We start from the raw sequence: 14,320 nt of genomic DNA on the forward strand, positions 1-14,320 counted from the left end.
AGGGCTAAAAACCCTGATTATCGAAGGCAGAGGAGTTCCCGTTGAACTCTGCCCCGGCTGTCAGCTCCCGGAGGCCCCAGCAGGGGTGGCCGGCAGAGGGGCGTGGGGCACAGGGTCTGCCGGCAATTTACACGATGATCCTGAAGGTGAACTGAGAGGAGCCCTGACGTCAGAAGAGGGGGACTCCCACAAAGGCTAGACCTGCCAGCCTCTGCTCTCAGCCCCAGGCAGGGCTGGCAGGGCTGGCAGGCTGCAGCCTAAAACACACTTTAACTTCCTTCACAGGGTTCTCAGGGGAGAGGTGGATAAACAGAACAAGAGCCTTGTTGGTTCCTAGAGCAGTGCCCTCAAGGGTACCTTCAGAGGCGGCCTTCCTGACAACCAAGGCATTATGCCTCGTGGTCAGAAGAGCAAACTCCGTTCCCGTGAGGAACGCCGCCAGGCCCGAGGTCAATCCCAGGACCTTGGGGGCGCTCAGGCCACTGTAGCAGAAGAAGAAGGGGCTCCTTCCTCCTCCTCTTCTTTTGTAGGGGGTACTCCTCAAAGCTTGCCAGCTGCTGGGTCAGGGAGCAAACCCCAGGGGCCTAGGAGAGCCCCATCCACCGCCACTACTTCTGTAGGCGTTCCATGCACAAGAGCTGATGATGGTGTCAACTGCCAAGATGAGGAAAGTCCAAGCACTTCCCAGGCCCTGCCCACCACTGATCACTCAGGCAGAACCCCTCTAGATGACAAGGCTGTTCTGTTGATGCAGTTCCTGCTGCACAAGTACAACAAGAGAGAGCCCATAACAAAGGAAGACATGCTGAGGTGTGTCATCAAAAAGTACAAGGATCACTTCCAAGAGATCCTTAAGAAAGCCTCAGAGCTCATGGTGCTGGCCTTTGGCATTGATGTGAAGGAAATCGACCCTGCCAGGCACTGCTATGCCCTTGTCAGCAAACTGCAGCACAACTCTGATGGAAGGCTGAGTGGTGAGGAAATTATGCCCAAGTCTGGCCTCCTAATGACGGTCCTGTGTGTGATCTTCATGAAGGGCAACTGTGCCACTGAAGAGGAAATCTGGGAAGTGCTTAATGTGATGGGAATATATGCTGGAAAGAACCACTTCATCCATGGGGAGCCCAAGAAGCTCCTCACCAAAGATTTGGTGAAGGAAAGGTACCTGGAGTACCGGCAGGTGCCCGATAGCAAGCCTCCACGCTACAAATTCCTGTGGGGTCCAAGAGCCCATGCTGAAACCAGCAAGATGAAAATACTAGAATTTTTTGGCCAAGATCCATGATACCGTACCCAGTGCCTTCCCGGCCTGGTATGAAGAGGCAGTGAGAGATGAGGAAGAGAGAGCCCGAGCCAGATTCGCAGCTATGTTTTGTACCACTGCTATGGCCATTGCACGTTCCAGGGCCAATTCCAGCAGCTTCTCCTACCCTTAGTGAAGTATGAAACAGTTTTTTTTTTCCACTTTGAAGAGAGCAGTCAACCTTCTAAGTGTGTGGGGTGGGGGGCTGGAAGGAACACAGTGCACATCATATCTGTGTTTCTGTTATACGTGATTAACTAGTAGATTTATCTTTTTGGTGAAAGTTTTCAAATGTTTCTTTTAGAAAAAAAGGCTTAATTATCTTTAGAATCTAAGAGTATGAATAATATTGGTTACATATTTATTGTTGTTTATGAGGCTTATGAGTAAGAGTTTTGCTATATTATAAAATAAATTGGGAAAACATCCATCTTATTTAGTATCCAGAACAAGATGGTATTCAAATAGGCATTTTCTTAACAATGTGAAAGAAATCAACAGTAAAATCACTGGCATATAGAAATAGAGAAAACAAAGTAAAAGATGGGTAATTCTTGGCTTCCCTTCTTTCTATTCTGTTCTGTAAAATTAAAATTTATATATCCAGACTTGCCTCATTTATTCAAGAATGTATGAGAAATAAAATCATAATAAATTTGACCTCTTGCTCTCTGACTCTTTTATTCCTCAAACAATATGTATCTGCTCTTTGGAAGTCTCTGTGCTAGTACTGGGAGTGCTAAGATAAAGAACAACGAGCCACTGCTCAGAATTTTAGAGTGTGTGTGGGGGGGGGCGCTCATAGAAGGAACATGGTGAGAGATCCTCTAAAACTTAAAGGACAAATAAACACAAGGGAGGAGGTAGGGGGGGGAGGACCAGATGATAGCAGTCCTGAGTGTAAATGTCCTGAGGCAAAGCAGTTTGGGGCTTGGGAAACCGCAAGTCCTTCAGGGTGAGTTAATATTAAGTTAAGCCGGGTGGTGGGTCAGATGAGGCTGTGGGAATCGTGAGCAAGGGGCAAGCCCTCAGATGGTATATCTCAGAGTTGAGAGATTAAGCCTGGAATGATAAACTGCTTTTAAGCAGTTCCTTTGGTATCATGGATACATCAGAGAGAAATCTCCACCTGGAGCGGGCTTGGAAGGTGTTCTGTGTTCTTGTCCCAGTGCAGCTGAACGCTGTATACAAATTAGGGGTTTTCTGCACATCATCTCCAGGGAGTTTCTAGGAAATAAGGGTGCTACTCCCTTGAGGTGGGATGTTCAGAAGCCTCTGTGCTGGCACTCTTTGCCCTGGGCTGGGAGAACCAGAGCCCACGCCTTTAAAAGGGCTTTTTAATCAGGTTAAATTGAATGTTAATTTGGTGAACTCTAAGTGAGGGCTAGATTTTTGGTGGGGATGAAATAAATGCAAACAAGAGTGGTTTAGATGAAAGCGCTTCTGGGAGGGAGGGAAGGAGTTGGTCCGAGGCACAAATTCTAGGATCTCTGAGTTGCATTCAGATGGGGAAGACTCCCCAGCAGTGAAATTAAATAATATACCCTCTAAAGGGAACGATTTAGTGAGGTTTTCTTTTTCTTACTAAGCAGCATTTTTGGCTGATTTGGTGTTCTATGTCCAAAACCACTGCACATCCTCTGACATCCCCTGGATTAAAAAAAAAAAAAATCCCAAGAGAGACAGTTGGTATCTTCTGGGTTCAAAGTAATCATAGTAATAACAGATGTTCTTTAAAGTCTCAATACATACCAGGCACTTTGTCATGTGTTTTACATACATCACACACATCCCAACAGTCCTAGAAGACAGGGTTTATCAAACCCACTTCATTGATGAGGAACCTGAGGCTCACAGTGCTTGGTAACATGCCCAAGTTCACATGACTCATAAGTGACAGGGCTGGGACTAAACCCTTCCTCTGAATTCATCAATAGCCCACAATGTACCAATTCCTTCCAGCCTGACTAGACTTCTTTTTTTTTTTATTTATTTATTTATTTATTTATTTATTTATTTTTTATCTTCATTTTATTGAGATATATTCACATACCACGCAGTCATACAAAACAAATCGTACTTTCGATTGTTTACAGTACCATTACATAGTTGTACATTCATTACCTAAGTCAATCCCTGACACCTTCATTAGCACACACACAAAAATAACATGAATAATAATTAGAGTGAAAAAGAGCAATTGAAGTAAAAAAGAACACTGGGTAACTTTGTCTGTTTGTTTCCTTCCCCTGTTTTTCTACTCATCCATCCATAAACTAGACAAAGTGGAGTGTGGTCCTTATGGCTTTCCCAATCCCATTGTCACCCCTCATAAGCTACATTTTTATACAACTGTCTTCGAGATTCATGGGTTCTGGGTTGTAGTTCGATAGTTTCAGGTATCCACCACCAGCTACCCCAACTGACTAGACTTCTTAATCCATTTCTCTTCTCACTACTCCATAATGTATCTCAGGTAACAAGAAGAAGGAAACTGCGGCCAACATACTAAAAACTGGTGTAGTAAAAGGTCAACATGAGAGTATTCACAATCTGGGGGTTGTCTATGGGCTTCATTTGACCAGGGTCCTGCTGCCCCTAGCCCCAGGGTTCCTGGTGAGCTGACTCCGCTCAGGGGCTGGCATTTTGTCCATATGGAGCAATTTTCCACCTTCCCAAACCCTTCCCCTGGATCTTCCCCAGTGTGCCCTCTTTTCCAAACTGGATCCTGACTGGTTGAGCAGCTCTTCACTGCCTCCTCCTCTAAAGCATGGGCCCTGCAACCAATGGAACAAACAGCCCAGCATCACCCGCCCTCACCCATAGAGCATTCCATCTCCCCGCATATGTCCCCTGGTTATTCTATCCTTCACCGTGGAATCCCTCTGAAAGCAAAAGCCTCTTCCATGTAATTGTTGACTTTGGACTGTGAGGTTTAGTCACCTGCTTATCTCCCCTGGGCACCTGCATCATACCCAAAGTTTTATCTAAGTAGGCTGGTCAGGGAGGGTAATTTGGTATAGAATCTACTGGTTCTTGGGCTACAACCCTGAAGATTTAGAGGCAGTTTTGGAAACCACACTGATATTTGCAGTATCAGACTTATTTGAGATTGTCTACTGAACACATACACTGATGAGTGAGCATACCTTGGTGGTCAAAACCCAAAGCCTCACCATAAGCAGTAGATGAGGAGAGATCATGGAAATCACTGTATAAGCAAACATCTACATAGGCAGTAGTTCTAAAAACCTCAAAATCCTTCTAGGAGGTGGAAAGGGGTTCTGTAACAGACATGGTAGCTTTGGTATGAAAAAAAAAAATCAGCATCATTCTGCTGCCCTTTGTCTCTGGGTTTGCCCCTGAGGAAACTCTTGACTTTTCAGTGTGCCTAACAGCACCTATTCAAGTGTTCAAGCATGTTGATCAAGTGGTGGGTAGCAGACTCATAAGTTATCATTTTGACCAAGAGAAGTAAAATCCCAGCCTATTAAAATTACAGGGGATGTTGCAAAGGTCAACAAAGAAAGCTGCTACTGAGTGAAGAAAGAGAATCCTCCATGCTGAGATTGACCAGGTCCTTTGGAAAATTGGTGTAATCCTAAACCCTGTCACGTATAAATTCTAGAAAAAGTTTGCACAGTGCAAGGCAAATTTGGCCTTCTCAGAAACTCCTGAAAGAATGAAGAGGGTGGTTGTTATAACAAACTGTAATAGTTGCTTTTTTCCATTATATCTGCTAGGAGTTACTTTACCTGACTTATACACAGCTACCATTTATAGTGTTGGACTTATTTAAATATTTTAACTAGAAAGGTATTAGTACATACGTTCTTGTTGCCAAAAAACATTCCAACAATAGAGATAGGTCACAATTTCCCTTCCTTACAATGTTCCTACAAAATTCAGCCCCATCCTCAGAAGTTAAAACAATTAAAACTCCTGTGTGTATTATTTTGAAGTTTATTCTAGGCTTTTCCTTATATAGATATGCTATAAAAATACATTGCATGTTTGTTTAAATACACATATAATAATGTACATATTTTTCTACTACTTTTCCTTGTCACTTAATAAAATGAAAGCATGTATAGATCTGCCTCGCTCTTTTAACTACTCTTTACAATTCTAAAGTATGGATGTGCCATAATTAATTTAACCATTCTTCTGGTGGACACTTAAGTTGTTTCTCATTTGTTGCCATGATCAATAGAACTGACATCAACATTGTTGAACATGAATTGTTGTACAAATACGCATTTTTATAGGCAAGAGATAGCAAAGTGCAAATTAGATTAAAGTGGAAAGAATGTGATGATTGCAAATTTTTATAAATATTGCTGAAATTCTGTTCCAATAATGCTGCAACAATTCATATTCTCACAAATTAATGTATATAAGTACCATACCCTCTGTGGCAGATTGAATTATGGACACTGATTTAGACATGTTCTTAATATTAATCTACATTATTGTGAGTGTGAACTCATTACAAATAGGATTTTCTGAAGATTTTTTGTTGTTGTTGAGGTGTGGCCCAACTTAATGAGGTTGGATCTTAATCCTGATAACTGGAGGACTTAAAAAGAGCAAGAAATTGGAAGCCAGAGAGAGAGAAAGCCACAGGGAAGAACCAGAAGCTGGAAGTCAATGGAACCTGAGAGAGAAATAAGAGAACATCACCAGGTGATGTGAGGTAGGGATATAAGGCAAGAAACCCCAACGAATGTCAGCATCCAGCACCAGAATGTTACACACTTTGGGGAGAAAGCATCTCCTTGCTGACACCTTGATTTTAGATTTCTCCTAGCCTCAAAACCATGAACTAATAAATTCCCACTGTTTAAGCCAATCCATTGTGTTGTGTTTGTCAGAGTAGCCTAACAAACGAAAACATCCATCTACTTGTAGGCATTTTATTTTGTCACTTTTTAAACTTTGGTCAAACTTCTGTGCAAAAAAATATTGCTTTACTGTTCTCTAATTTGTATTTTCCTGTTTCCTAATTATGTTCAGCAGAAAAGTAACTTAATCTCTCACCCATATAAAGCAGAATTTCTGCAGTGATGTCTTGACTACCAGGATAATTCTGGGCATGCTTACAATTCTGAAATGTCATTAAGACATTTCCCTTTACTTTGAGAAGCAAGCATTTGGTCAAAATGACCAGGTGTCAGGGACTGGGTCCAGACAGGAAACTCTCAGCTAGTGAGAAGCACCAGGACTGCTCAGTGGGAGAGCAATTTCCAGAATCCATGAGAGAGACCACCAAATCTGGACAGATCAGGTTCCCGGAGGCTGGGACTCCATGGTGACTTGGAAACTCTTATTCCAGATGAAGTCTTTCCCAGAAATAAAATCCATGAATCTGCAGAAGTCAGAGCAGTCTGGGTGAAGTATGGATTGCATGCCCAGAGTCCTGCACACTCAGTACCCTGTCTCTCCCCTCAGGGAATTGCTCCTTGGCACCTACAGAACTCGAGGGTTCCCCTTGAGCACTTCTGGGAAACCTCAGTGCTAGAAGGTCCTTCCTCAGACATGGAATTCATCATGATCCTTGCACAAGATCATCTCCCTGTGTGATCTCCGTTCTTCCAAAATACCCTGAATCCCAATTTTGCTGCTTTGTTTTTCACCACTGTCAACAGTGTGTGGCCCCCCAACTCCTGCATTCCCAGCATACCTTACCATCCAATTTCCCATTTCCCCAACTCTTCACTTCCACTTCCATTTTACGATGAAGCGTTGCTGTGCACGCCCAACTATATGGCCTGGTGGGTCAGACATGACCCAGGGCAAAACCTTTCTGAGTACTTTACCTTATGTCCTACATGTTATGTGGTTTTCCACTCTGACTGTCTGACTAGTGGGAACAGGAACTATTCCCAGCCTTCTGTGAGTTCCAGAATTCTTTGTGCAGCTCTCATCTCTCTTGTACTTTGTCTTGTGAACTCAAGCCTTGTTGGTTTCCCCCAATTCCCAGCTCCATCTCTTCAATCCAGAAAGATGGCTGGTTCTTCCTGGGTTACCCTCCTTGCACCAAGGCCTGGACACTCTTCCAAGGCAGTAAGCTGGGGTAATAATAAGGCTCATTTCAGGGATTATATCTTTATTACCTGATATACAGTATCTTGCAAAACATTGTCATACATTTTTGTTTGTTTTTGCTGTTCTTGTTTTAGGTGGGAGGGTAAACTCAGTACTTGTTACTTGATTTTGGCTGGAAGCAAAATTTGCCTTTTCTAGAATTTCATATAAATGGAAAAACACGGTATGTTCTCTTTTGTGCCTGACTTCTTTCTCTCTGCATAATGTTTTTGAGTTTCTTCCATGTTGTGGCATGTAGCAGAGGTTTGCTCGTTTTTTAATTGAATGACATTTCTTTACTGAATAGTATTCTACCATTTGTTTATCTCTTCCTGAGGTGATGGTCATGTGAGTTTTTCCAATTTCTGTCTATTACGCATAAATGTGCTGTAGACATACTTGTATGTGTTTTTGTAGACATATGTTTTCATTTATCTTGGGTGAATTCATACAAGTGGAGGTTTGGGGTTTTAAGCCAGATGCATGGTTAATATTATGAGAAACTGCTAGAACAATTTCCAAAATTCTTGCAACATTGTACACTCCCACAAAAAATGTATGAGTGTTTAGGTTGTTTCACATCATCACTAACATTTTATGTCATCAATCTTTTTAGTTTCAGCCATGCTAGTGGGTAGATGATCTTATCTTGCTGTGGTATTAATCTAAATTCCTGATTTGCATGAATACTTTTTCAAGGGCTTATTGGCCACTCATTTATTTTTTTCCGCGAATTGCCTGCTCAAGTTTTTGCCCACTTTTTTGAGTTGCTTTCCTTTTTATGACTGAGTTGTTGAACTTATTTACATATTCTGGATATAAGTCTTTTATCACAAATGTGCTGTCTATTTTTTATGTAAGTCTCTAGCTTGCTTATTAATTAGTTTTCCTAATGGTATCTTTTGGTAAGCAAATTTTTTATTTTGATTTTCATTTTATCATATTTTTCTTTTTATTGTTAATGCTTGGCTTCTATCTGAGAAATATTTGACTACTATCAGTTCATGAAGGTATTCTCTTATGTTTTCTCCTAGAAGCTTTAATTTTAGCTAGTAGGTTTATCTCTATGATTCAACACAAATTAATTTTTGATACTGTTAGATAGTAGCCAAGGCTCACATTCATCCTGATGGTGACAACTGTTCTGCCATTTGTTGAAAAGAATTTCATTTCTGCATTAAATTTATTTGGAATTTTGGTTGAATGTAGTGCCAGTTTGAATATATTGTGTCCCCCAAATGCCATTATCTTTGATGTAATCTTGTGTGGGCAGATGTTATCAGTGTTGATTAGATTGTAATTCTTTAAGTGTTTCTGTGGAGATGCGCCCCACCCAACTGTGGGTGATGACTCTGATTGGATAATTTCCATGAAGGTGTTACCCCACCCATTCAGGGTGGGTCTGAATTAAATCATTGGAGCCATATAAATAAGCTGACAAACAGAAGGAACTAAGTGCAGCTTTGGGAGACATTTTGAAGAGGAGCTACAGCCAAGAGGGACACTTGGAAGAAAGCACAGGAGCTGCAGATGAGAGACAGTTTGAAGACGGCCGTTGAAAGTAGACTCTTGCTCCAGAGAAGCTAAGAAAGGACCCCAAGTGCAACTAAGAGTGACATTTTTGAGGAACTGCAGCCTAGAGAGGAACGTCCTGGGAGAAAGCCATTTTGAAGCCAGAACTTTGGAACAGACACCAGCCACATGCCTTCCCAGCTAACAGAGGTTTTCCGGACACCATTGGCCATCTTCCATTGAAGGTACAGGATTGTTGATGTGTGACCTTGGACACTTTATGGCCTCAGGACTGTAACTGTATAACCAAATAAACCCTCTTTTATAAAACCAATCCATTTCTGCTGTTTTGCATTCCGGCAGGATCAGCAAACTAGAACAAATGTTAACTGATCAAGTTAATTTAGCTTTATGTTTTGATTCTCCATTTCATTTCATTGATCTATTTATTTGTCTTTAGGACAATATCACACTCACTCGATTACTGTACTTTTGTCATAAATATTAAAGTCACATGGTATAAATACTCTAACTTTCTTTTCCCTTTTTCAAGACTCATTTGGTTAATCAATTTCCTTTAAATTTCCGTTTAAGTTTTAAAATCAGCTTGTCAGTTTCTATAAGAAAAGCCAGCTGGAAATTTTGATAGGAATTATGTTGAATCTATAGAATAATTTATTTTCTTCTTTTTATAGTTTTGATTTCTCTATTGAAAAATTATTTATTTGATCCTTCAATGTGTTTGTGTTTTCCTTTAAATCCTTCAACACATTTATGATAAGTGTTTTAAAGTATGCTTCTATTACCATCATCTATGATTTACCTCCTTACAAGTCATATTTTTCTCCTTCTTCATGTGCCTAGTAATTTTTATTCTATCATGGACATTATGGATGCTAAATTGCTGAGCATCTGGATTTTGTTATTTTACTTAATAAAAAATGAAGGAAAGCAGTTAATTAATTTGCACATCATGTTGCTCCTTTTGAGGCCTATTTTAAAGCTTTGTTAGGGATGGTCTACAGCAGCCATTACTCTTCAACTACATTAGCCCTATTCTTAAAGCTTAGATTTTTCTGAGACTCCACTGAATTATTTTGGGTGATCAAAGAGGACTCTTCCCTCTGGCTATCCAATATTCAAATATTTCCCTCCGTGATTGGGTTCCAGCAGTCGTTCAGCTCAGTGCTCTCCAGTAGTTTTTTATTGCCCTGGTAGTTGACTGTGTCCAACCTCATGGAGTACTGCCCTGTACATGAGCAGCTAAGTGTTTGGTGAAAGTCCCAAGGGGACCATTCTGCAGATTTCTGTAACATCAGTTCTACACAGCTCCCTTCTCTGCAACAAATTGCCCTGCAAATTCCACCAGCCTTAGTATTTGAAAACTCTGATCACTGTGTCCTCTGTTCAGTGAGTCCACCGTGCTCTGTTTTGGCTTCTCCTTCCAGCACCACAGTCTAGACATTGCCTCCAGGCAGAAATCTAGCACAATTTGGGGGCTTACCTCATTTTTTCCCTTCTTTTAGGGATCTTAATTCTGTGCTGACAGTTGTCTAATGTCTGAAAACAATTACTTCACATATTTTGCCTATTTTTACAGTTGCTTACAGTAATTAGAAGTGGAAGTTCTCCTGTATTTGTTTTATAAAGGCAATATTTTTTAAGCTTTTATTTTAAGCAACTTTCAGATTTATAGAAAAATTACAAAAATCATCCAGAGAGTTTCTCTATATCTCTCATCTAGCTTCCTACAACATTAACGTCTTACATAATCATAGTACAAGAATCAGAACTAGGAAATTAGCATTGATATAATAGCATAAACCAAATCAATGACCCCATTCTAGTTTACCAGTTTTTCCATCAATGTCCTTTTCTTTTGTTTGATTAAGGATAGCAATCAGTATCCCACATTGCATTTATTTCTTATTTCTCCCTGGACTCCCCCGGTCTGCAGAAGTTCCATAGTCTTTCCTTGTGTTCAATGACTGACTCTCCCAAAGAGTATTGATCAGTTATTTTGCCAAATGTCCATCAATTTGGCCCTATCTGTTGTTTTAGTTTCATAGGCTGCTTAAACAAATACCATGAAATGGTCTGGCTTAAGCAATGGAAGTTTATTCCCTCATGGTTTGAGGCTAGGAAAAAGTCCAAATCAGTTGTCATCAAGGTGATGCTTTCTCCCTGAAGACTGGCTGCAGGCAACCCTTGGTTCCTCTGTCACATGGTGGCTTCTCCTGGTCTCTCACTTTTCTTCCAGGTTTCATTGATTTCAGTTTATTTCCTGTGGCTTTCTCTCTCTCTTTGACCCATCCTGACTGAGGTGGGACACATCTTAACTGATGTAGCCTCATCAAAAGGTCCTACTTTTAAAAAGGGTTCACACCCACAAGAATGGATTAAATCTAAGAATGTATTTTTCTAGGATACATACAGACCACAAGTGTCTTCCCTGGAACTATAACCATAGAAACTGCATCATGTCCTTCTCAGTGTACCATTTCATGTAATTCATGATGTCAATTTGTCTTATTGCTGGTGATGTTGGTCTTGATCACTTAGTCAAGGTAGTCTCTGCTGGGAGTTTTCTCTGTAAAGTTATTATCATTTCCCCTACAGTCAACAAATATCTCAACGGAAATACTTTGAGTCTAGGCAAATCTCTTTCCTTCTTAAACTTTTGCCCACTGACTAGCACCCACCATATCTGAAATAATCACCACTGTGGTTTTCATCTAATGGTGATTTTCCTATTTCCCTTTTATATACAGATTTATTAATTATAAGTTCACTACACAGAGGAACTGCCATCTATCCACAATCTATTTGTTTAATTGATTATTTACTTATATCATTATAGACTCTTGGATATTTATTTTATTCTATGAGTTATGATCTGAAGCTACCATTATTTATTTTGTTGCTAAAAGCTTTGGCCATTAAGAAATACTTCAAGTTGACTCCTGTGTGTTTTTGCAGGCCTACTCACTCCCATATTTTTTTGAGCATTTCTTTTTTTTTTTTTTTTGGTTCCACAAGTTGTTCCAAGAGCACTTTGTATTTTCCTTATCCCAGTCCTGGAATGACCCATTTCTACAAGGACCCCTGGTTTCTTTTATAGAGGAATGGTTCTTAGATCTGGGCACTATATATGCTATCTATGCTTATTACTACCGGATTTTCACTGTTTCTAGGCCCTTTCAGCAGACAATTCTAGGGAAATATTCATATTAATTCATGAATACATACATATGGATATTTATATCTGTATGTATGCATGCATACACACACACACACACACACTCCATAGTTTATTCTGATACCTCAAATTCCAATTCAACATCACAGGATCATTTTAGTCTTCCCCTTTTCCTTATCTGTAACTTCTTTCTCCAACAGTGAGAAATCTGATTTTTTAAATCTATAATCTATTCACTTATTTGTCCAATTCTAGTATACACATAAATTTGTTTCAGAATTTCTTATCCACACCTTTATGAGAAACACAATTACTGAATAAATTACAGTGTTGATGAACAATTCTTTTTGCCTTTATCCTTACAGCATCCAGTCAAATTACTATTTTCCAAAGTTATTTAGGTTAGTTTGTTTCCTCCTTGCCTTCTTTGTGGTTATGTTATTCATTTTTAATGCAGTTAATTTCATTTGTTAGTGTTTGTATTCCATGTTGGTTTTAATTGTCCATTTATTAATGACAGTATTTCTTAATCAATCAACCCCTTTCTATTTATTAATTCCTTAACAGCAGACATGTTCATGCACATAGTAGATAGCCTCATAATATCAGCTGGACTTGACCATAAGTTTGTGCCAGAAATATGTATCCTGATATTTAAATTAGGAAAATATGTGCCTGTCTTGTGCATTTCAGGAGTATTTTGCTTTTTATTCAGGTGAGTGTCACATTTATTCACTTTTGTTCCATGTACTAATTTACATACACCAGTGTGCCGGTTTGAATATATTATGTCCCCCAGAAAAAGCCATATTCTTTGATGCAATCTTGTGGGGCAAACATATTAGTGGAGATTAAGTTGGAATATTTGGATTAAGTTATTTGCATGGAAATGCACCCCACCCAACTGTGGGTGATGACTCTGATTGGATAATTTCCACAGAGGTATTGGCCCGCCCATTCAAGGTGGGTCTGAATTAAATTACTTGAGCACTATATAAGATCAGACAGAAGGAGCAAGCTGCTACAGCCAAGAGGGACACTTTGAAGAAAGCACAGGAGCTGCATATGAGAGACAGTTTGAAGACGGCCGTTGAAAGTAGACTCTTGCTCCAGAGAAGCTAAGAGAGGACAAATACCCCAAGTGCAACTAAGAGTGACATTTTTGAGGAACTGCAGCCTAGAGAGGAACGTCCTGGGAGAAAGCCATTTTGAAACCAGTACTTTGGAGCAGACACCAGCCACGTGCCTTCCCAGCTAACAGAGGTTTTCCAGATACCATTGCCCATCCTCCAGTGAAGGTACCCGATTGCTGATGTGTTACCTTGGACACTTTATGGCCTTAAGACTTTGTGTAACCAAATAAACCCCCTTTTATAAAAGCCAATCCATTCCTGGTGTTTTGCATTCTGGCAGCATTAGCAAACTAGAACAACCAGCTAAAATGTTTCCAGTTGCTACACATACCAGGGCTTTCCCTGATCATATGCATTGGGTTTAATTCTTGAAAGTAAGGAATTTGATGCTTCCACATGCCCATTAAAACCAGCTGAGGCACTACTATCTGTCATGATGTTGATGATGGGTCCTTTACTGCTTGTGTGTTGTTTTATTATTGTTGCCAAGTAACTGAAAAACTTATGCAGCATTGCTTAGGATAAGACCATCCCTATTAAGAAGACAGAGATGACAACCTGCTGTATGAACAATAGGGAAACTACTCTTATTCTCAGCACAAACACTTCATCGCTAGGGGTGCATCTGTACAAAAAAAATCTTCAAAATTTTTCTGTAAAATATTCTGTTCCTGTTCACTAATATGAAACTTTTAGAGCTTTTAAAAAAATAATATGTTAACTGGCAGAAAAAATGGAGATAAAGTCCAGAAAATCTATTACACATCTGTTTTTACCAAATAGCTGGTATCTAAAGACTGCACATTAGAAAAGATGGAAGCAGTTATTACTACCACTTATCACTTGGCCTACTTAATTCCAGCAGAAGATACCTCCTCCTACAGCATTGTAGAGAAGGATAAAGAGTCTTAAGTCAGATCAAAGGCCACCTTGTGATTACTGTGAAAAGAAGAGAATTGCGTACACCTTTTTTATCCATCCTTTCAAGATATAATGTCCTATTTGAAATATTTGCTGCATGAATGCCAAATAAGTATCAGATGGTAAAATAGTATCAGTGGCTCAACTCTACTGAAAAATAGCCTT

The 14,320-nt window shown here is 39.9% G+C and overlaps 1 protein-coding gene across 1 annotated transcript; it reads left to right on the top strand.

Annotated features, from left to right (window-relative positions):
• Window positions 1-391: 391 nt before the first annotated feature.
• On the top strand, window positions 392-1,436 carry LOC119522054 (melanoma-associated antigen B18-like). The gene is given in 2 exon segments (XM_037820768.1): window positions 392-1,264; window positions 1,266-1,436. Coding segments are annotated over 2 exon segments (1,044 nt in total).
• Window positions 1,437-14,320: the final 12,884 nt, after the last annotated feature.

This window comes from Choloepus didactylus, chromosome X, assembly GCF_015220235.1.
Source record: "Choloepus didactylus isolate mChoDid1 chromosome X, mChoDid1.pri, whole genome shotgun sequence".
Classification (NCBI taxonomy): domain Eukaryota; kingdom Metazoa; phylum Chordata; class Mammalia; order Pilosa; family Megalonychidae; genus Choloepus; species Choloepus didactylus.